Raw genomic sequence first — 25,254 nt, 5'->3', positions numbered from 1 at the left:
AACAAACTGTCATGATGTTGAACCTGGAGAATTTATTAAGATCAGAAATTTCTTGCGTTCAGGTTGTTTGACAGATCGGTGGGAAGGTCCGTATCAGGTGTTGCTGATGAGTACAACTTCTTTGAAAGTGGCAGAGAGAGATACCTGGGTCCATTCCACCCACTGTAAGCAGGTCAACCAAACGGTGGAGAGACAAGGCGGAATCGAGGCAGATAACGTAGACCTGTTAATTGCGAATCTGTTCCGAGAAGGTTAAAGGTTACAGTGAGATACCTGAGCTAAAGAAATTTGTAGATCATTGTTTTTAGCAATGGATTGGTCTGCTGTGGTTATCTTTGTGTTTTCTCCCAGAGTTCTCATTATCCTGGGTTGTTTTGGGATCTCTGGTTTCTGTGATGGAGGACAGAGGACAGAGAGGGGAGTGATATCAATGGAGTGGAGTTGGGAGGAGGAGCAATACAGTCACAATGGCGGTACCTGACCAAACCCAGTACAGTAATTGTTAAGAGATCTGTTATTCTGAAAACTCGGAGACAGTGTAAAGGTCTATCATCTGAGGATTATTGTATTGTGAGTTTTGTGGGTCGGTAGTGGATGAGAGATGCATCCAACTGTGCCAGCCTAAGTATAACCAGTATTGGGGTGGGTATCCTTTAGAGGATTATCATTCTATGGTGGGCAAATTTTTAAACCAGACTGACTGTTGGGTGTGTTCTCATGTGCCTCAGGGACAGCATAATGTAGGGTTAGTGCCATTCCCATTAAATGTCTCAGAGATCTTAGAACTGCAAAGAGGGGATGCACTGGATGGAAAATTTCTTAAGTCCAAACCACCTAATTTTAAACTCCACCAGTACCAAATAGATAAATCACTTTTATGTTTGAACATCACCAACTTCAATAAGGAGTTGGGAGGTGATGGGGAATAACCAGACGATGACCTTCTCACTAAGAGCTGATAGTGAACCTATAAATCTTGTACTCTTACGCACAATTAGACTAGGTGGAAGACACTTCCGGTATAAATATACACTATGTTCCACCAAAGAAATGGTTGTAGGGTACCAGAAGGATATTGTGCCAAGGTATTACAACCAGTAACTTGCATGAGTCAAATGGGAGAACCTGAAATAGGATCACTTGCTAGGGAAATGTGTGTGACGATCATGAGGTTTACTATCCCTTATGGTCTCTCCGATGATGTATATTTTATATGTGGAAGAAAAGCGTATAAGTGGCTCTCTCCGAGTTCCGAAGGTTTGTGTTATCTGGGAAGAGTAGTTCCAGAGGTTATGACCCTTACACATGGTGAAATGCTTGGTATTCATAAAAACACACCATCACCATATCTTTACACACAGTATGAGCATAGAGACAAAATAAATATGATACCTGGTGATGTACATAAAGCCACACAATTGATTAGTGAAACAACTGGCTTTCAAGTTTTAGTCACATTGGATCCCACCAGGATCGCTCGGGGTACACTAAATTTTAGATATATCCAAGATCTTGCTAAATTAATAGATAATATAACCGAGATGTATGATGACACATTTAGGTATACAGGTAGGGAGTTACAAGCTTACAAGAAAGAACTTGTGCTAGTGTTAAATTATTTAACAGCTGTCACTGGAGGGTATTGTGTAACTTTGGCCACCCAATTTGGTGTAAAGTGTTGCACATATATTACAAATGATACTAGTTACCCCAAGGAGGTGTTAGACCGGAAAATGGATGAAATTCTGCAGCTGAAATGGGAATTTCGGAAGAACCATAATGCTTCAGTGGCTGAAGTAGGGGAGAAGGTAGATTAATGGGTTTCATGGTTGAACCCAGTGAAATGGTTCTCCGGTCTAGGAGAGTGGGTCCAGGAAATGGTTGCTAGCATAGGTAAACTCCTGATCCTGATATTGGTTGTCATAAAAGTAATTGGCTTATGTGTCAAATGTGTTCCTAATGTGTTGAAATATGGAAAATGTAAAGATAAGGTAAATCAAAGGAATGAAATTATGATGGTGGTCAGTAGTAACAGAATGAATACCAAGGTAAATGGAGAACTGCATTACAACCATGAACTAGAATGTACCATCAGATGATGTATAAATTTAGCCATGCATGAAATGTATTATGAAATGTTATTTTAAACATCTTAAATAATGTAAGTCCCTATCCCCTTCAAGACTTCCTTTATAGGTGGGTGCAACCCCACATCTTTCCCATGATCTCCTAAGATCCACGGTGTGTGTATATGGGTAGTTTTATGTCCCTCCCAGAGGCACATTATTGATGGTTTAAGAACCACCTTGTGCCATCCCATAATATAACATTAAATAAATGTCATAGTGTAAGCCTAAATTAATTTTTAAAATCAGAGTGTGATAGCGTGTTGTTTGCTATCAAAGGGTGGACTGTCGAAGCCGGATAATTGGCTGAGACAGAATCTGTTAAAATTAAAATTTGCACGATGCCATTCTGCAAATGGCAACAACCCGCCACTTTGCGAATGGCCGCACAACGCCATTTTAGGGAATGCCACAATATCAGTACATACGGCGATGCTATTATTTTGCATCGTGCAATTCCCACGCAATAGAACAATGTTAAACATCCTCATTATATAAATACATACATTTACTAAAACATATAATGTGAACAACCCTCCAAAACACGTACCACGGTGTACTCCACAAATACGTAGTCGCACAACGCTAACTAGTGTCTTTCCTTAATATCCTAATACTTACACATTGCACACTTACATAGAAAGGTTTCCCAGCATTAAGGTTAATATCCAAGGTTATATTCATTATTAATTATGTAATAAAGCGACTGTATTTATGATCACAGGTTTAGTACATGATAAACAGACCGAGTAACTATCTGCTTTTTGGTGAATAATATCTTTTTGTGCTTTGGAAACACAATCAAAGTCTTGAAAGCAATTAATTCTTGTGTGACTTATAATGCTAAATAGCGACATTTAGAGTGTATAGATAGGTAGGTAGGAATCAATATTATGTTGGAACAGCTGAGGCAGAACATCTTCATGACTTCGTCAGCAGACAATCCATTGAGATTTAACTGACCACGGAAGAACCTAGGACTGCGTAGGCTCTGGGGTACCTCAAGAAGCTGCTGTGGTTTCTCTAATTCTTCCTCCTGGGTCCTTTAGTCTGGTGGTCATTTGCATACTACAGGAAAGTGGACAGCATTGCATTGCCTTGAAATGCCATGATTCCTACAGCCACAGTCCACCACACAGTTGTGTCCCTTTTTATAACCATCATAATTAAGTTCCAACCAATTGTCAAGCTAGCTGGCGATAGTGAGCCATGAATTATGTGTGGGGCTAGAGGGATCCGCCCACAAAGGGAAGAAATAGGACACCTTAATGGCTACTCAGTGAATTTAGTCCATGGTAGGACTGAGGCAGACAAGTGTGTGTACAGCCCAGGTGGGGTTGTGGAAGCCAGTTTGGCTGCCTGTGGAGAGTCCAAGTGGGTTGGTGGCAGCTATAGAGCCCCGAGTGCCAAGCCAGGCCAGTGGAAGGCCAGTAGCCTGTGTCTAGACCTGCCATCAAGCAGGAAGGACCACAAATCTGACTGTGTATATGAAGTTGTAGCAGCCAAGCTACAGGCTAGGAGGCCAGTGTCATACTTGAATGCGGCACAGGGAGGATCTAAAGAGAGACTTTATGCATCTATGTGGCAGACAAGCCAGGGCATAGGCCATGTCTATACTTGTGAGACAGGAACAGCGACGGCTCCTTACCTGTCTGGCCGGGGGATCTACACATCGTAGGCTGCAGTCTATGCAGCCCTCTCCTTTCTTGCCATCCTGGTGATTTACAGCTGATGTCACTGGGAGGCAGGCCTTAAGTTCTATTGCCTCAAGGGGCAGACCTAAACCAGGGGCGTGGTTTAAGCCCGGAGCTGCTAGCAGACAGGTTGGCTTTTAGGGGCTGCATAAGCCTGCAGCCTCTATGAGCCAAAGTGTGCTGCCATAATAGCAGGGGAGTGGCTTCCCATGGGAAGCACTCTCTCTGCTATTGCAGTCCGGACTGGCAGTCCCAGGGGGAAAAAACACCTTCCCCTGGGACTGCCTGTCTGGCTGTGATGAGCAGGGAGTGCTTCCAATGAAAAGTCACTACCACTGCTAGCCTAGGCAGTCCCTGTGAGTGGTGGATTTTACTGGGGGGAAGCTGCAGTCACGCAGCCCCTAGTTAAAATCCGCCACTGGACCAGACTAAGGGCCTGATTCAGACCCACTCATGAGCGCATAGCGCTCGCAAGCGGGTCGATGGCCGGACAGTGCGCACGCGAGCCCCGGAGCGAGTGACAACTTCACTCGCTCGGTGCTCGCAGCAAAACAGGACAGCTGTCGATGTTGATCGACAGCTCGCCCTGTTTTGTAGGCAGGTCAGGGGGGTGGCTGGCCAAACGGAGGCATTGCCAAAGGAATGCCTGCTGTTTGGGGGCGGCCCTACTGACATCACACGTGATGTCAGCAGTAAACTTCCTGCTCTATTAGAGCAGGAAGTTCACTGGGGCTTGCGGTGATTGAGACCCTACCACAAGGGTCTCGTCACAAGCCCGATGGTCATTGCGACCATCGCCAGGCCGCCCGCTAAAGCTGTGGGTGGTCACCCACAGCTTAGCGAGCGGCCTGGAGGCCGGTAAAAAGAAAAGTACTGGCCCATCCTGATTCAGATTTTAGGCCTCTGAATTAGGGCCTAAAGACTACGGGGCTGATTAAGCATTGCAAGTAAGTGCAATGCTGAACGCAGATTGTGCAGAATGGGTCATGCATGATCACACGTGGCCCCTTCTATGCCTCTGCCTGATTGACAGACAGGGGCATATAAAGAGCAGTGCGGGGGTTGGGACGGCTAGCGTTTCCAGAAATGGGGACAGTCAGCCCCATTTTCTAAGAGTGGCAAGGCCAGGGGCTATGCCCATGGATGCAGTTTCCTGGCCTTGCAAATAACAGAAAGAGTGTAGGAAAAGACAATCTGTGTAAATACATATACAATGCTAATGCATCCCTTAATGATGTAGCGTCCTGGTTGTGAGGTATCGACTTATGTCTCCCTCGTTAAGTGGGTCCTTGAGGTTCACTCAGTCGATATGAAAAAATAAAAATATTGAAAAGAAACCAATGTGTAGTAATTACATTCATTATAATAAAAACACAAGTCTGTTCAATGTACATGTGACGGCATACCCCACTCACAATAGAATTGGGGTATACCTATACATCAAGGTATCTTTTTCACAACCCAATCTAACACAGCATGTGGAGGGAATGTGATTCAAGCCTTTAGAAAATATCTGTAATGGGCGTACCCCAACTCACAGCATAATGACGATATATGATCCCATCAAGGTATCTTTTAGGGTAATCTATAGTGGCGTACCCAAACTCTCACTGATTATGGAGATGCAAAGCCCATAAAGGTATCTTTTAAACCCAGTTAAAGATGCGTACCCAAATTCACAATGGATTTTGAGAGATAAATCATCAAAAGGTAACCAAGTGAATATAGCGTACTCCAACTCACTCTGTCTGTGGTGGTGGAACTCCCATAAAGGTTTCTTTATATACGAGATTCCTGTGTGTTCCTCAGTATGTTCCCCTCCAAAGAAAGTTGAGGTATTCTTACCTCAAAGTCCAAAATAGTTTTTTATTAAAAAATTAGGCAATACAGGGGCCCCAACATGAAAGTCACGTAGGGGTATCACAATAAATACACAAAGTCCATCAAAATAAATGTAGCAACAATAAAAACAGTACAAAAACATATATTAAAATTTTATATGAAATTCATATAAAAAAGGAACAAAATTGTCCACAGAATGAAAAGCTACTCACACCCCTTGTATATCAATGTGTTTCGGTCATAAGACCTTTTTCAAGATAACTTCAAGACCTTTCATGTGAAACAACACATGTATTATCGTCATTCTGTGTAATACTGCAGTGGTCTTTGCAATCATATAAACCCAAATTAATATAAATAGAAATATTCTATACTCAGGACACAAATCCTGTTATATTGAACATGTTAATTATACATCGTGGGAGATTGTAATGCATGTGTGACCGTACCTATCTTAACTGTTTCTTTGTACAGTATAAGCCCATAGAGTGCTATCTATTTGAATTATAGGTGGAGTATGTAACTTCTCTATCTGTTTTTATCTCTACTGGTATATAGGACTTTGTGTTTATCTCTATGGCAGACTTGCCAAGAGATAATGGTAAATGAGCGTCCATTAATTATGGGACGGCATATATATATTTCTATTGCCATTTACCTATGTCCAAAAAACATAGAAGTAGCGCTGAACGTTTTTATATATAGTTCATAAACACTAATACCAAACAGGCTTTGTTTTACGGGACATATATCCTATTATACTGGAGCATGGAGAATGTGTTCCACATACAGACTCGTACTTCATACAAGGGCCTGTGTCTGGCCATTGCCCTGTATTATATACTTACAGTGTTTTTTTATAAACAAAATTTTGCTGAGACACTTAGTCTATCGTCCTCGTGTCTCAATCCCTCATAGTGCTCTATTAATCCTACATTCCAAATTTCACTGATAACATAATTGACATAATATTCACATATATATATATATGTAATAGCAGAGCGCCGTGCGGCTGGTACAAGCCGACGCACGTTTCACTGAATTAGCTTTTTCAAGGCCTATCAAGATAGTGATTCTTGAGATAAATTTATGCACATCATCTACATAACTACAGTGCAGGTATGTGGAGAGAAATATTCACTTATGAATGTGTGACAATATATATGATTTTTCTGTGGAACTATGATAATATTCCTGTCACTGAAAATACGTAGTAATTCAGGTCAGAGAGGAGCCCGGAGTGGTCGGGATTACTTTTAATACACATTATTTTCTTTCTTTATTACACAATACTATTTTTTATATTACACTGTTTTGACATTAATATCTTTTATGAATAAAGTAATAAAGGTTAAAGCTGCATACACACACAATGATTTTTTGAACGATTATCGTTAAATGACATCATTTAACGATAATCGTTTGAAAAAAATCATTCACTTTCTGAGTCAAACAATGAACGATTATCGTTCATGCGCGTTCACGTTTGTAGTTTGTAATTTGTAGTTCAGTCAGACTTGTCAACTCAACGATTTTCATTAAGGGAATATGCAAAAATTGTTTGTAGTTCAAAAAAATCGTTCATTACACTTTAAAAAATCTGACAGATAATCTGACAGATAATCATTCACAAAATCGTTTATAAAATCGTTGGTAACAAAATCGTTGTGTGCAGCTTAAGTTTTAACTATTGTGCACCAACTAGCGACATTTCTGGTTACTATGGGCAACAACACCACTCCTGAAAGCTCATACTTTAGTAAATATACCCCTTATAAGTTCTTTTATAGGGCCTCATTCAGACCCACTCGCAAGCGGCTGTCCGCTCGCAAGTGGGTCGATGGTGTGCACTGCGCATGTGCACGACGGAGGGAGCTCCGTCGTGCGCATGTGCCAGACGCGATGAGCGAAGGACTTTCCTTCGCTCGTTGTGTCTGATCAAAGGGGGCGTGCTGTTGATGTTGATTGACAGCACGCCCCCTTTGGTGGGCGTGCCGGGGGCGTGCCTCCCAGACGGAGGCGTTCCCATGTGAACACCTACCGTCTGAAGCCGGCCCCACTGACATTACTAGTGATGTCAGTGGGAGTGATTTTGGCTCTAATAGAGCCAAAATCACTCCAGGGCTTGTGGTCGAAAACCCCGACCACAGGCTTCTGGTCGCACTGGCGATGGTCTCGATGGTCAAGACCATCGCGACCATCATCCTGCACGCTCGTATGAGCTGTGGGTGGTGACCCACAGCTTTACGAGCGTCCAGGAGAACGCTCCATTTTTATGGAGGACGGCCCTCATTCAGAGCGAGCGCTCTGCTCAGAGCGTCCGGCTCTGAATGAGGGCCATAGTCTGTTTTGCCTTTAGTAAATCTCCGATTTGCAAACACGAATGAAAATCAACTACATATAGAACAAAAAAAATCGACTTTTAATAAATATACCCCTTAGTATCTAACAGAATTTTTTATAAGTTGTATTATGCTGCACTATCATAATAATAAATATTTTACAAGGCATAAAGGAGATCTGGTTGTGAAATTATTTCATTTATAACATTTACAGATGAGAATCTCTCTTTGTGGATGATATACTCCTTACTCTAACCCAACCCTGCACATCAATACCAAACTTTTATAAAATTATGAAAGATTACAGCAGAGTCTCTGGTTGTAAAATAAAATTTTCTAAGTCCGTAGCCTTGACACTTCATGTTCGCTCAAAGTCTCATCATTTACACTGAAATGGCAGCCTAAAATAATATCTAGGAATTTTCATGACATCGTCCTATGATTCCCTTTATCGAGAAAAGGTTCCTACTCTCCTCAGAATTGCTAAGGACATATATGACTGGAACCCCCTGATACTGTGAATATCATCCCTAAATTATTATTATCACTTTCTGAATCTCCGTCCCGCCGTGTACATTGATTTACAAAAACATTTTTTTTAAAATTTGTCTGGAATGGGAAGTCCCCAATATATAAGTAATCAATGCTTAAAAAAACCTATTCTATCAGGATGTAGGGGGTTTCCTGACTGCAGAACTCATTACTGTGCTACCCATTAGCACAAATTGCAGCAACATTTGCTTCCATACGTATTAATGAATGCTTGGGTAGAAAATAAGGCTTTAGCCATCGTACCTCTTTCCTCAATTTAGGGACTGCCCAGACCTCGCACACATATTAGCCTTGTCATACTACCTACCTTTGATTCACTACAAAAGTGTGGGAGGTATGTTCACCGAAATTTCATCTCTCAACTGCCATATCCCCTATTACCACCAATTGAGTAACCCCAACTTCCCTCCAAGGCGCTTTTGTAGGTCTCTGAGCTTTGGTCCAGCATGGATATGAAATATTTAACTCATCTCACTGATGGAGCACATTTTCTATCTATGGATACTCTCCAACAAAAGTATCCACTACTGGGTCTTAGGGGTCTATTTACTGAGCCTTGGATGGAGATAAAGTGAACGGAGATAAAGTACCAGCCAATCAGCTCTTAACTGTCATTTTTCAAACACAGCCTGTGAAATGACAGTTAGGAGCTGATTGGCTGGTACCTTATCTCTGTTCACTTTATCTTCATCCAAGGCTTAGCACATTAAGGCCGGTACACACTTGATGATGTCTAGTGTGCCCGACCTCATCAGCGACAGGACCCGGCGGGGAAACTGGCATTAGCAAGTACATACACACTTGCCAATACCGGCAGCAACTGAGCAACGAAGGGGGCAATGCTGACAAATGCTAATGCATGCAGGGCCACCGGAGGATGTCGCTGACGATGCGTGGGAGCGCGGATAGTCAGCGACATAGCGGGTTCACACTAGACGATGTGCCCGATATGTCGCTCCTATCCGCCGGTTCGGACGACATATCATCTAGTTATCTCTCTCTACATTATTTCTGTCTAAGGCTTAGTACATAGATCCCTAAGTCAGAGTTTCATTGTATACATGATTGAGAACGTGAGTTGGACTTAGAGAATTAGACAACAGACTTTCCGCTCCTTGATTTCCACTGTGATCAAGGAGACAGTCTATAAAGCAGTGGTGGGAAATAAGCAGCTCCCAGCTATTGTAAAACTACCATTGTTGTTACACATCTGACAAATTGAGCAACATTTTCTTAACTTCTGACGCATTATGCTGGAGGAATTGTGGCCATAGGAGAACCTTCTGTCACATATGGAAGACTTGTCTCAAGATAGCCTTGTTTTGCGATAAGATCCACAGGTTTCTCAATTCTATGTTTTAAGCCCCTGTTCCTAAAGACGCATGGATTTTTCTTCTATCATATCCCCTCAACATCTATCCAAACACTCCATATATTGGCTTCACATATTCTGGCAGCATCCAAATCAACCATTGCATTCCATTGGCGTGGATCCCCTCCTGCTCTCAGCGGTTATAATACGCGTCTAGCACATCACATGCATAAAACAAATCACTTATTTCCTCCGTGACAGACCCAACCCCATTTTTCCAAATCTAGGTCCCCTTGCTCTTTTGGGTGGGAATGGACCACATGTCCTCTGTGTAACTGCATTCTCCTAATTTCTGCCACATAATCCCAGCAGGGGGCAGTCTTTATACATAATAACAACAAGAAAAATAACAAGAAAACCTATAACTTAATAAATAAATATCAATAATAATGCTGCAAATGTATCTCGTAATAGTCTCGTTGTTTTTCACACACATGCAAACAAAATAATGTTCTCAAGGTCACAGTAGAGAAATGGCTATACAGAGATGTGGTTGTCTGCTGACATCTGGTGGATCTTTTGAAATATGAAAGAAAACACAGATTTGAAAGTACTGACACTAGAACTAAGAAAAGTATTGGCAATTTGCCCCAGTCTTTCATTATTATTCTATTTTAAGTTGGTAATTAATGACTGCCACATGGTTATAAAAAAAGGGTCCTGCTTAAAACTGCTGACAAGTGTACAACAGGATAACAAAATCCTTCGTGCTAATTGGTGTATTATAAGAGTTTTAGGAAAACTATCTGTGTTCAAACAATTTATCTTTTAGGGAAATTGCAAGACCAGCAATATTCTTTGTGGATAAGCTATTCTAATGTGTCTTCTACTCATTAGTAGTTCACAAATTACATCTCCCTGAGTAAAATTTACTTTTTGTCCTGTGCTTCGGATAACAGAGTAGACTCAAAGGCGTATCTATAATGGGAGCAGGGTGCACATGAGCCCCTAGGTCCAGGGGGATCCACACTGCACACCCTGCACCCATATATAGTTATACTAACCTCTTTGCAGACTCCGGAGTGGTGCTCTGCAGCGCTGGGCCTGCACTGTGAGCAGCAAAATCACAGGGAAGATGGCGGTAGCCATTTTCCCGGTTGTTTGCGCATCCGCAGTAGACATGTCCCCGGGAATAAGTCAGTGTCTGTGTCTTTGGACATACTGTAGCTTCACTGACTTTAGCAGTGTGAATTCCCCTTGGGGTTACTCAGATGGCAGATGATCCAATGTTGCTTCCTCGGTCACAGCTGTGGATCACAGAAGCCGGCAATGGCGTCTATTTACACTAGATGCCTCCTGCGGCATTACATATTATCATTCAGCTGCTGCGTACAAAGACGTGAGTAGCGTACATCTCTGATTTAGGCTCTATGGGGGTCATTCAGACCCGGTCGCAAGCGCTGAGCGCTCGCAACCGGGTCGATGTTCCCTCACTGGGCATGCGCACGTTGGTGCCGGCTCGGTAGGGGTCTCGCACCAAAGGAGGCGAGCTGTCGATGGTGAGTGACAGCTTGCCCCGTTTGGGAGGCAGGCATGGGGGCGTGGCCGGCCAAACGGAGGCGTTCCCGAAGGAACGCTTGCTGTTTGTGGGCAGCCACACTGACATCAGCAGTGATGTCAGTGGGAAGCTTCCTGCTCGATCAGAGCAGGAAGCTCCCTGGGGCTTGCGAGTGCTGAGACCCAACCTTAGGGTCTCGTCGCAAGCCCTGATAGTCGCGATGGTCTTGACCATTGCGACCATCACCCTGGTCGGTCGCTAGAGCTGTGGGTGGTAACCCACAGCTTAGCGATCAACCAAGAGGCGGCACTACAAGATGCAAGCGGCTGCCCTCATTCAGAGCGACCGCTTGCATCTAACGACCGCCTCTGAATGAGGTCCTATGTCCTTATACTGATGTCTCTTGAATGTAAGCATGTTTATACTAATGATGAAAGGGCCATTTATAAATGATGACTGAACAACTACTCATACATTATAGGGCCTATTTATCATTCTGATGTGATTTTGAGAACATTTAGTATTGGAGCAATGTATTAGAGCTGTAATACCGGAGATATCATAGTTATCCCCTGTGCTAATTAAGAACACACGGGAGCAGCAATGTGGTATAATTTACCAAGCTTCATTTTTCAGAGTAGCTAACACCGGGCCTGATTCGTTACAGATTACAATTGCAACAGCATACGCAGATCGGCCGATGGTACGTACTGCGCATGCACCTGCGTTAGCACTGTGACCACACTGCGATCACGCATGCTGACACAAAGCCATCGCAGAGTGAGTGATGGGACGTCAGCGTTTGGGGGTGGTGACGGGAGAGTGGTAGGAGAAATACAGGCATGTCTCTCCGTTTGAACGCTGTTTCCTGGGCATGCATAAAGTAGCCACTGCGACGGCATACGCAGCTAGAGTACTCACTGCTTGTGACGAGAGTAGCAATTTCTGAGAAAGGTCAGATCTGCTGTAATTCTATATGAAGGTCCGATGTTACTCGATGAATACGCAGAATTGCGAGGTCTTATGGATGTGAGAAAGCGCTTGTGGGCATCTCTATGCTGGCTGAGCAGTTGCAGACATTAGCATATTTTCCCAGCAGAAGTGCATGCTTAATCGCAGCTACAAATGCAATAGTGATCCATAGTGAATCAGACCCACCATCTTTAGATGGTATTAGATGGCACTCATGCACAGTAGGTAAGCTGAAACCCGGCAGCTTGAAATTTCAACATATTTTTGTGCACTGAATATATGTATTAAGAACATTTGTACTGCAACAAGGTTCACCAAAATTTGATCCAGGTGATCATGTGTTCTTGTCTAGCTCAATATTATTATTATTATTATTATTATCCTTTATTTATATGGCGCCACAAGGGTTCCGCAGCGCCTTACATAGTACAGAAACATAGTACATAAACAGTTGAACAGAACAAGAAAACAGTGTCATACAGTTTAAGACACTACAAGACAAGTACATGGTATATAAACACTGCTGCAACAGAAGCAGGATGGCAAAAGTCACGGGTTAGGTGCTTTTGAGTATAGAGCAGATAGTATAAGTAAAGAAAGGATAAGCACAAGAGGATAGAGGGCCCTGCTCGTGAGAGCTTACATTCTAAAGGGGATGGGCAGACAGACAGGGGTGACACAGATGGGGTAGACAGTGAGCGTGGGACAGAGGGTTAGGATGACAGATGGCTGGATTCCTATTTTACAGTATGTGTGGAAGTCATTTGAATTAAGATTTACGCCACTGACATTCTACTTTAAGAGGCAGTTTTTGTAGGTCTCTGTGGAGAGCCATGGCTGTTATATCAGTTTACGTGAAGTCTGACGGGTGGCAGAAGCCACTTCATGTGGGGCTATTTAGAGAGTGTGGTTAACGTGTGAACCAGCAGTCTCAGGTAAATGTCAAAATTGGTGAAAGCAGTTATTGTAAAGAGATGTTCAGATGTAAAATAATAAGTTGTGATCAAGTGTGAATTCTATAAGGCACATTTATTGATTTGGAGGGTGATGGGAGACATGTGAGGTTTGCAGGATATATATTCCATAGTAAATCCGCTGTATGTGTGAGGGGCCTGGATTTGGTGATATGTCACCAGATAATAAAAGCAGGAGGATGGAGAAGTAGATATAGTTGTAGGTGTGTAAAAGTTTTTTATAGTGACACAATGAGGCTGTAATTGTCAATTTTTGATGAAAAGAAAGCTCAATAGTATATTGTCAGAGGTTTTTTTTAAAATATGATCATAAATTTTTGTGTAAAAATGAAATATGTACTTTGCTCTGTCATAACGCTGAGAGGGAGCAGTTACAAGTTATGTAAGTGAATAGGTTCCCTTTATATAATATTTTCTCAGATTTAATCAGTGGCTTAAAACAATCCTAAATAATCTCTAAAAGTTTTGGGGCCTGATTCGGCAGAGGATGCAGTTGCTATTGCAGATGCTAACATGTTAGCAGCTGCGATAGCACTAATATGGTAAAGCAGCAGGTGGCATCATACCTCCTGTATGCATTACTGATCCAAGTAGTGTTGTACAACACATCGGATCATCTGCGTGGTGATCATCGGCCGGCTAAGTGAGTCATGAGGTCACTCAATCCAGCTGCCGCAGATGTAAAAAAAGAGGCCAGGTAATCTCCGTGAGCTGACGACAGAGATCCTGGCCTCATCGCTCCCCCCCCCCCCATCGGCAGCGACACATCTCCGTTTTGGGAAACGGAAGCTATCGCCGCACCCTCCCCACCCCAAAACGGCAGCAGACTGTCAATCGCTGATAGTCTGCTGACAAACTCTGTGTGACATCACAGACCTGTACTGCACATGCGCAGTACGGGTTTGGAGCATGCGCAGATTCCCTACCATCGGAAATCGGCGTGATTTCTTCTCCTGCATCCTCTGCTGAATCAGGCCCATGGACAGCATCATACATTACATGTATTTGTCATATATGGTTTGTATTGTGAAATATAGACACTGCTGTTTTAGAAATCTGGGAACTATAGTCCACTGACAGCTGCCCAGTTAGGCCTACATTCCTTACTATGTTTTTCTCAGAGCGTTACATTACTACAGAAAAACTGAGCCATACTGACTGGCTAAAAACAGTTTGCTATGTTAATACATTTCTTCCGGTTTCTTGCAGAATCTGACAAGCAGATGCCTGGAGCAGCTTGATCAAAAGAGAAATCATGTACTTGGCAATATACAACACATTGAGCAAGCTGCCACTGATCTCAAGGTATGAGGCATGTCTAAAAAGAAAGCGAGCACCACAGGGTATCATTCTATAAGCAATGCTGCACCTTCTGTAGTTGTTTAGTTCTGTAAGTTTCTAGATTCATATTCCAGGGTTACCAACCTAAATCTGCAAACCTTTACTGTCTGTCTGTGAAATATTCCATAATTTCTGGTAATTTATCAGAGCAACAGGCTTCGAGTTAGTAGAATGTTTCTTTCCGCCAAGAGCTTACTTATATTCCACTAGCTCCAAATATACTACATCATTACATTTTCATTTCTGCAGAGCATATCTTCTTCATTGTTTCATTTGTAAGGTTCCCCAAATCTCTGCATAGCCAGACTGTCAATTGCTCATAAAAGAGAATAAGTAAGGCAGGCCTGGCCAACCTGTAGCTCTCCAGCTGTTGTAAAACTACAAATCCCAGAATACACTCCCACCAATCAACTGGTGAAGCATGCTGGGACTTGTAGGGCCAAATGTAATAGGGTGTCAGTTTTAGTAACAGTACAAACTCGCACTTTCTCGCACTTTTAAAAAGTTCGAGTTTGTACTGAAATTCGCAAATTCAATAGCCTGCAAACTTTTCAGCTCGAGGCTACTGCATTTGCGAGTTTAGGCGAGTTTAGGACTATGTAAACTGACACCTTTTAATGCGAGTAGCATTAAAAGGTGCGAGTTTTAGAGAAGCCATCACAGATCAGTGAGATCTGTGATGGCTTCTGTGTGTGTTTTAAAAAAAAAACGTGCACCCCCTCCCCAAAAGCATAACCAGCCCCGGGCTTTATAAAGCCTGTTCTGGTTCTAAAAATACAGGGGCAAAAATGCGTAGGGGGCCCCTGTATATTAAGAACCAGCACAGGGCTTTGTTGAGCTGGTCCTGGTTCTGGAAAATCAGGGGACAAAACGAGTAGGGGTCCTCTGAAGATTCCAGAACCTGCACCGAACTCTGTCTAGCGGGGGGATAATGCCACAGCCAGGGAAAACCTTTCACCGGTTTCCCTGGCCAAAGCATTATCCCTGACCGCTAGTCAGTCCAGGCCGGGGATCCCTGGGGAGTTGAGGACCCCCCCAATAAAGGGGTCCCCCTCTCCAGGGCACCCCAGGCCTAGACTGATAGCCCGGGGCTATCCCCGGCACCCTATGCCCGTGGGTGCCGGGATCATAGTGTTAGTGTAAAGTGTAAAAATAAAGTTTCCATATTGTCTTTAGTTGTAGAACCACAAGTACCAGCAAGCCTCCCCTGCATGCTGGTATTTGGAGAACCACAAATACCAGCATGTGGGGCATTACGGGCCCGCTGGCACTTGTAGTTCCACAACTAAAGAAATACGTAAATAAACAAACATACACCGTGAAAGTATAATTTTAATAAAACATACATGCACACTCACACTCACACATACTCACCTAGTATCCGAAGTAATCCATAGGGGTGTATCTGAAAAAAAAATCCATACTCACCTCTCCTATGCGGAGATCACATCCACTTCTCCAAGTAGGCAATCCAGGGGTTAAAATAAAAACACGCAAAAAACCCGATCCATGCCGGACTGAGCAAAGGTATGTGTGTACACATACCTTTGCTCTGTGTAAATGACCGGGGCACACGTGTGCCCCGTCAGTGAAGGGGCCGCCAGCCAATCAGGGAGCATCCGCTAGACAGAGTTCGGTGCTGGCTCTGGAATTTTCAGGGGACCCCTACTAGTTTTGTCCCCTGATTTTCCAGAACTAGGACCAGCTCAACAAAGCCCTGTGCTGGTTCTTAATATACAGGGGCCCCCTATGCATTTTTGCCCCTGTATTTTTAGAACCAGAACAGGCTTTATAAAGCCCGGGGCTGGTTATGCTTTTGGGGAGGGGGTGCACGTCATTTTTTTTTAAATTTAAAAACATTTTACATAAGTACACACAGAAACATGTACATATCTCATGGATATGTGCATGTTTCTGTGTTAATCTGACCTGCGCAGGATGTACTCGCTAGCCTGAAGCAGGTCTATTATTTGGGGACTTTTGGTAATCTTTATTTTGCGAGTATGAAACAGACACTCTATTACATTGGGCGAGTTGATTGTTTTCAATGTGAATACATCTGAATGCGAGTTTGAGAATGGGGAGTTTTAGTAACTCTGAAAAATGCGAGTTTTAGTGAACAGACACCCTATTACATTTGGCCCATAGTTTCACAACAGCTGGAGAGTCACAGGTTGGCCAGGCCTGAAGTAAAGCGCTGACAAAGATGTCATCACATTAAAATGACATTTATTGATAAATATATACTATAGTTCTCTCACTGAAGCACTGCAGTATGAATTTTTCATAGGTTTTCTCTGAAAGGTATATCAACCATATCTCTCAATTCCCATTCCAAATTTGGGATCTGTCCAGCCTGCTTCCAGAACTATTTGAACACTTTCCTGCAGCGATGTAGAAGGGTGCCCCACCCTTGATGCATGTGATGTCAGGATGTCACACAACAAGTGCTAAGGTGCATACACAGACAACGATTTTTTAAACGATATCGATTATCGTTCATCGTTTAAAAAATCGTTCACTTTCTAAGTTAAAACGATGAACGATTATCGTTCATGTGCGTTCACGTTTGTAGTTTGTAGTTCAGTCAGACTGACCAACTAATTAGTTGGGTAATAATAGTATTAGTGTAGGGAAAAAGTTGAGAGCTTTCACCCTAACTGAACAATTTTAAAAGAACTAGGTGGACACTCTGGGCCTGATTCAGACCCGCTCGCGAGCGCTGAGCACTCGCAAGCAGGTCGATGTTGGGCCAGTGCTCCGTTGTGCGCATGCGCGAGACCCGGATAGCGACAGGCAAGCCGTCGCTACGGGTCTCGCTAGAAAGGGGGCGTGCTGTCGATGATGAGTACCCATGGGAACGCCTACCGTCTGGGGCCGGCCCCATTGACATCACAAGTGATGTCAGTGGGAGTGTTTTTGGCTCTGATAGAGCCAAAAGCACTCCAGGGCTTGCGGCAGACAAGACCCTACCACAAGGGTCTCATCGCAAGCCCGATGGTCGCGATGGTCTTGACCATCGCGACCATCTTTTTGGCCGCTCGCTACAGCTGTGGGTGGTCACACTCTAAAAAAAGAGAGGGAGGGCACTGATTCAGAGCGAGCGCTCTGAAAGAGCGTCCGGCTCTGAATCAGGCCCTCTGTCTGCCTTCTATTCCAAAAGCGCTATGGCTTCCCCAGCTCAGTGCTGGTTACCTCAAAAACCAGGGAAACCCCATGTTGGTTTTCCTAATGGCTTAGGTGTAGCAAGCACTTGACGTTAAGTATCAGTACTGGTTTAAAAGTGGGGGCGAATAGCCACAATTTTTTTATTTATTTTGATTTACTTCCACCTACCCAAAGCCCAGGGTGTAGTGGCTTAATAGATAAAAAAAATGTGCGCCATAGTGAACCCCCTCTATGGCTCCACCAGCTCTGATTGGCAATGGCCAGTGCTGGTTACTCTTATTTCATGGGGGACCGCACATCAGTTTTCCCATTGATTTTGGTGTAACCAGCACTGGGCTGTATGCTGGTTCAAAAGTGGGGTGGACCCCTAACATTTTTATTTTTGGCAAACCACAGGTCCCAGCTAGCACTGGTGTCAGGGCAAGCTTGCACTTGTGGTTCTCCAAGTGCCAGCTTGCCTCTGCAGCTGGGCCATGCTGGGACCTGTAGTTTACCTTAAAATAGGAATGATTTTTTTTCTTTTACTGAAATACATGTATTAAATAAATAGACATACAAAGGTTTTTTAAAGTGTCTGCCTATTTCTAAGACATCACAATCTGGAGAGAAGTTGGCTGGTCTGATAAAATAGTTGATTAGGTGTATGGAGCACCGTTTTAGTTGGACAGACAAGTTGGAGAGTTGGTTATTTAGATGAAAGTTGGTCTAGTAGTGTATGGTCAGCATTAGATTATTATTATACAGCACAAATTGATCTAGTCTTAATTAAAATGCTCAAGGAGAAGTCAGTCCATGAATGTGTGGCAGTCGGTTCTAGTGACAGAACCACTGTCAATGTAGGGGCACGGACACACATAGAGGTAAGATGCGCCTGGCAAAGAGGTAAGAGGCTTCTGGCAATGAATGCCCAACCTCCTGATAAGCCCATGCTGCTAGCCTAGACATGCAAGAAGAATGGCACATGTGACCTGAAGCCCCTTTTCCTGGGCCCTGCACACTTTACTAAAGGTCTCGGAGATGCATTTATCTAGCCCTGTTGTACAGTAATGATTCTGTCATGTTATTTAATCACGCTTATTTTGAATCGGTGAAATACACTATACTGTACCTTATAATAGTCCCAATTTTTGTGGTTCTGTCCCGTTTAGCAGGCCCTGAAAGTCATACTTTACAATAGCTCCAAGATACCCCAATCTCTAATCACTGTCCGTAACATTTGGCCTGAGGTTGACGCAAATGCCATCGCAGGTGCAATTTCTCATGGATCGCAATTGTGGAAATATGCATTGCTAATGCAGGGCCGGCTCTAGGGGTGTTTGACCAGTGCGGTCGAACAGGGGTGCCACCCATAGAGGGTGCACCCCTCCCCAACATCCTGATTTCAGCAGGACAGTACTGTCCCACTGTTCCACCCATGGGCCAAAGTGGCCCGCGGGTGGTCAAATCGGGAGGTTGGGGACCCCCACCGCCGCATACGCGCGGCAACCATTCACTGACGGGAGAGGGCTAGGGGAAGCCTAGGCAGTGACGGAGGGCTGGGCTTTACCCCCAGCCTGACATTATTTGGAGGCATGCCATGCGGGCACGCCTCCAAATAACATCACTTAGGGGGTGTGGCCTATGGTAATGAGGCCACACACCTAATTTTGGCGCGCAATTGCAGGCTGCAGCATACCGGGCCGGCACAGGGTGCTCAGACCCCTGGAGCCAGCCCTGTGCTAATGACTCCATTGCCGTCAGGTGCTTAGAGATTCCCACTGAAATCACCTCACATCCACCGCTCGCGCACAATACAAGCAAGCAAGAATGCAGTGGCTAATTTATGGACGTCCAGAAAACAGTGTTCAAACGGTCTGATACGCCTGCGCTTTTCTAACTACCCCATTCCCTTGTCCAAACACTGACTACCTGTCTCTTTCTTTGCGAGTGATTCCACTGCATAAGCGTAATCACACTGCAATCGCTGCGAGTGCGCAGCTCGGCTTACACATATGCAATGGCTAACAATCTCTCAATCTGCGTAAATATCAGCACTGCGCCCACATCTCTGAATCAGGCCCATTCTCAAGATCAGCACTCACTTGAGCCTGCGTGATGTGGGTCTGACACACAGTTAATAAAAAAAACAATAATCTGGCCTGTCTGCAGAAATGCCTACACTCCCCAGTATCTTTCCCACAGGGTTCTGCCACCACTAAAGGTTGCTTCAAGTGGCGGGATGCAGCAAGCCAAGCAATGCTGTAAAACCCCAAAAATGTGTGTTTGACCGCATTTCTCATATGCAGCAAGCCCCGGATTGCTTGGTTGCAGTAGGTAATACCATCTTACTGATGGCGTTACCCATAGAAGCCTATGGGCTTCTATTGGGAGAGTGCTGAGAGAGGGATCCAATCAGATCCCTCCCAGCATCCCCTGTGGCACCCAGAAGCCCCTCGACAGCAAAGGGCCGCTCTTACCGACAGAGCGGTCCTTTGCGGGGATCGTCATGCCTACCAGCGTTACCAATGTCGGCATGCATGTGATGACCGGCGAAATGCATCGCATCGCGATGCGTCATGTATCCCGCCCAGTAACTACTCCAAATAGATAGCCTTAAGTCCTCCCTACAAATACAATAAAGTCCCAGTTCATTACCCAAATAATAACCATTAGTACAGATATGTAGCTTGGATAAGCCAAATCGGAAAAATGGATATGAAAGAATCATAGAGCCCAATCTTATCAAATTACATTCAATATGAGAGAGAAACTAACAATGCTTAAAGTAAATACAAAAACAATTAATAAGAATCACATGCAAAGATAATCTTAGGCAAATAATTTATTATAAACAAAACATTAAAAGAACAGTCTTCCTCACATGAATTTGTGTGCAATTGGCAGATTGGCTCCCAAGAATTGTACAAAGTTTCAGAGTTCTACATAGTATTTCATGCCTATTTGAGCTGTCATACAGACCCTCTTCTGCTGTGTCACTGGCTTGTGTAGATGCTAATTAGGTTTTATTGCCCTTTGTCCAAAACATGCTTAAAACAGCTGTCTGAAGGGAGGAAAAGTTCAAATACATCAGAGAAAGAGAATATAGGATTCAAATAATACAGCATCTCATTACCAACAAATAAACAGGAGATGTGGATACAATGTATAGGGGTCTTAAAAAGTTGTAATGTTACCGCCTTCCTTTTCTAATTGGAATTTTGTCATGCTGAAGGGGTCTTTGGTATAAGATCAAGGTTTGTGATGTTTTATAGATCTTCAAGGAATTTGGGGTGTAGATTAACATTTCATGTGAACATTGACATATTAGTAACATGAGTGACCTTCCCATAAACCATTATCTCTGCCCTGATTTGAGCATCTACCTACATCTGCATGACCCTCTATCTCCAAGCAGTTCAGGTGAAAGAAACAATACTTGTGAAAGTGATCAAGTACATACAGTCCACAAATTTACTTGTGGCATTCCCATGTGATTTCTCTGACATGGCAGATTGTTGGTTGCTGCAATTGGAGGCTACTTTTTACAGTATTTTCAACCTTGTCTTGAGAGGGCTATAAAGTTCATAGCTAAAGGTGCCCACACACACAGCGATATTTTACACGGTCTGGCCGATTCCGACGCATTGGAACGACAGATCGTATAAAATATGGCCAAATCGTGAGGTAATTGTGAGTCCCTACTCACGATCGCGATGCGATGCACGTCCCCATTGGTCGCACATCGCATCGTCAGATCTGCCATGCAGTAGGGCAGATCTGACAATCTAGGACACGATGCACTGTGAAAGTCTGGAAGCAGGAGAGATCGTATGAAGATTGGACACCAAATCATGTGCAAATCGTGTGGAGATCGTGTGCAGAGCTGCCGGGGAGAGTTTCAAGGGATAATCGTACACAAATCGTACACATCGGCTGATCGTGGGCAGATCGGTATGTGTGTGGGCACCTTTAGTAATGCTTGTGCTTTCCAAATATTGTTTTATATATTTTTTTGTAAGTATCCATGTGATTTATGAGCAATTTCAAATGTAGCAATACATGAATATATTCAGCTCCTATGTAATTTAGCAAATAGGTAACATTATGTAATTTGGGGAAAATCGTAAGCAGTTTAATGCTGTAAAATATTCCAGTATGATATAGTATTAGAATAGTTCACCTACTTATTTAAACATTTTCTCTCTACTGAATACTTGTGATATGTTTAATATAGGTTTTGTACACTTGGCTTGCTGTACATGCTGGACAGGTGTTTAGACATAGAGTAGATCACTTGAGATATGTTTGAATAGGGAGAGCCATAAGTGCCATGAGTTCCCTGCAACCAATCAGCTTCTGCCCTCTATGGCTCTGAGTCTGAACCAATACCCCTCTCCAAGCCTCCCTGGACAATCACTGTAAAGAGCAGCTATCTGCATTTACTGCAAGGCATGTGTATAACCCCTTATTAGATGCATAGACATTGCTGAGCTGACATAAACACAGAACACTGAATATTACATCTGCATGATAAACTTTAATGAAATTACACATGAATAAATTATATATTGTGTATTATATACAGCTGTAAATTAAATACATAAATGTTCCTCTTAATTACAATTTTATACAAATATGAGACTGTTTGCAAAGGATGAAAGTCCCCAAATGTAGCAGAGAATAATACTGAACTTGGCTTTTCTCCCACACATAGCCTTGCTGACACTGTGTCAGACATGTGCCTGATGCACTCTGTAACTGACATTTATTTTTTGTTTGTTTGTAACAACCTCTACAGAACGAGCCAGTTCATATGCTTAACCAGCCTGTAACCTGTAATATGTTTGACTTTACAATTTTCTGATACTCCCTTCTGTGTTTCTAGGCCCATACTTTAACGAGCAAAGATTTGCTGACAGGAAAATTTACAGAGCTAAGACTACTGCTGGATGAAGAAGAAAAGATTGCAAAGAAATTCATTGAGGACAAGGCTAAGATGACCCTATGGGCCTATGATGGTCAAATAGAGTTAAGTCAGGAGCAGATAATTGCCATTGACACATTTTCAGCCCACATTAGAAGTATACATCAACAACCTGACGCTGTACAATTCATTCAGGTAATTTGATTGCACTTGTGACACTGAACAATTGAGCATACAAGGATGGAAACCTTTGAAAGCCAGAAAGCCGTATTGTCATACACGCAGTCATGATCACTAAGTGCCTGATTCTGAGTTTCATGAAATGTGTTTGCAATTCTGGACGTCTCCAGCGATGCAAATATCCATCTGTGTTCTGAGTCAGACGCGTCAATGCGATGACACCACCCACAGTAATGGCACTTACACCTACCCTATGCTTGGTGCAGAAAATACAACTACATGGCGTTCAACTCAGAATAGATCACATCTCTGCCCATGGGACACTTCTCTTACGTGCGAAAGCCCCATTGCAGCCCAGTTGCCACCCAGTAAATCCCATTTAGCCTTTAAAGAGAGAAAGGTCGAGATGCATGACTTTTCGCTCCACATTGGAGGTTTTATGGGGATAAAGTATTGGGCGCGCCCAGAGCTGGCCCTAGCCCTAGGCAAAATTTTGACTGGTGCCCCCCAACAACTTCCCATACTGAGGTGAACAGCCCCTCAGGAAAAAAACAGGTGGCCCTCCTCAGTAGGTGCTGTCGACGTTTTAAAACCCATCTGTCTTTTCATCAGCACATGTCATGTTAAAAAAAACCAATGGGTCTTGAAACATCAACAGAACCTATGTGATTTGTGACAATATATCACTTTGTTACAACTACTGAGGAATGCTGCCTGTTTTTTTCCTGAGGGGCTGTTCAGCTTGGTATAGGAATTTGTTTATTATCCTAGGAGGACACCCTCGAAATTACCAGTAAATTTATCCAGTGCCGGGCTGAATGTATATATATGTGTGTGTGTATATATATATATATAATTTCCGAAAATCCGGCACTCGGTAAGGCTGGTGCAGCTGAGTGTGCTCGTGTGTGATTGTTAACATGTAGTTATGAGGGTCCCGAACAAAAACAAGTCCCAACACGGCACTACTAGTACAAAGTTATTATATTTAAAGGTAATTAGTACATGTCAATACTTGCATCTCATCTTCAACATGATAAACGATGCATCCACTGCATAATGTGCAACGTGACGTTTCGGGATCAGCAGACCCCGTCCTCAAGCTGCTGTGGTCTGTAGGTAGCAAATGACTAATGAACAAGCTTGTTCATTAGTCATTTGCTACCTACAGACCACAGCAGCTTGAGGACGGGGTCTGCTGATCCCGAAACGTCACGTTGCACATTATGCAGTGGATGCATCGTTTATCATGTTGAAGATGTGATGCAAGTATTGACATGTACTAATTACCTTTAAATATAATAACTTTGTACTAGTAGTGCCGTGTTGGGACTTGTTTTTGTTCGGGACCCTCATAACTACATATATATATATATATATATATATATATACTATATTTATAGTAATGCCCCCCTGTAGTGCCCACATAGTAATGCCCCCTGTAGTGTCCTTATAGTAATGCCCCCCTGTAGTGCCCTTATAGTAATGCCCCCCTGTAGTGTCCTTATAGTAATGCCCCCTGTAGTGTCCTTATAGTAATACCCCCTGTAGTGCCCTTATAGTAATGCCCCGCTGTAGTGCCCTTATAGTAATCCCGGCCTGTAGTGCCCTTATAGCCAATGACACACACACACACACAAACAAAAAAAAACTTACCTTAAACCCGCTCCAGCTTCCTCCGCCCTCTGGTCCGCCAGGCTGCTTCTCGGAACTATGGGAGAGATGTCATGACGTATCTCCCATAGTGCCCGTGGGGACATCCGGAAGCTGGAGTTCAGGGGAGATCTCCAGCCTCCGGCTACCGTACAGTCCGCATCGTGCACTGAGCTGAGCAGTCTGTGTTCAGCCAGTGCTGTGATCGGACCCTTTCACAGGCTCCGATCACAGCACAGGCTGAACACAGACTGCTCAGCTCAGTGCACGATGCGGACTGTCTGTGCTAGGGGGGTGATCGCTCCAATCGCCCCCTGGATCCGCCACTGCCTCCTGTAGACTGTCAGAATGAGCTTCTATGCAGAAGCTCATGCTGACTAAGGGCCGGGCGGATGCGGATCCCGGTCACATGACCGGCCTGGCCATCGGCTGCGCTGCCCGATCGGAGAGCTCCGATTGCGGCAGCATGCTGGGTGAGAAGGCGGGTAGTTGCGCCGGCTCCGGTGTAGCAGCGGCAGGTGGCGGCGGGGGGGACAGGCAGAGCTCAGCCCTGGAATGCCTCTAGCATTCTGAGTCGCCCCTAGGCATTTGCTTATAATGCCTATGCCTAGGGCCGGCTCTGCGCGCGCCCGCTTTA

General features: G+C 43.8%; 1 protein-coding gene across 1 annotated transcript in view; it reads left to right on the top strand.

The window, feature by feature from the left end:
• Positions 1 to 25,254, top strand: part of TRIM14 (tripartite motif containing 14) — a 64,941-nt gene that overhangs the window by 23,516 nt on the left and 16,171 nt on the right. The window contains exons 2-3 of the mRNA XM_088460057.1: positions 14,582 to 14,677; positions 22,746 to 22,979. Of these exons, the coding sequence (XP_088316183.1) occupies positions 14,582 to 14,677; positions 22,746 to 22,979 (330 nt within the window). The remainder of the gene's footprint in view (positions 1 to 14,581; positions 14,678 to 22,745; positions 22,980 to 25,254) is intronic.

The sequence above is a fragment of the Taudactylus pleione genome, unplaced genomic scaffold, assembly GCF_031769625.1.
Source record: "Taudactylus pleione unplaced genomic scaffold, aTauple2 ptg000967l, whole genome shotgun sequence".
NCBI lineage: Eukaryota > Metazoa > Chordata > Amphibia > Anura > Myobatrachidae > Taudactylus > Taudactylus pleione.
Note: the sequence above shows the minus strand (reverse complement) of the source record. Positions and strands in the feature narration are given on the sequence as shown.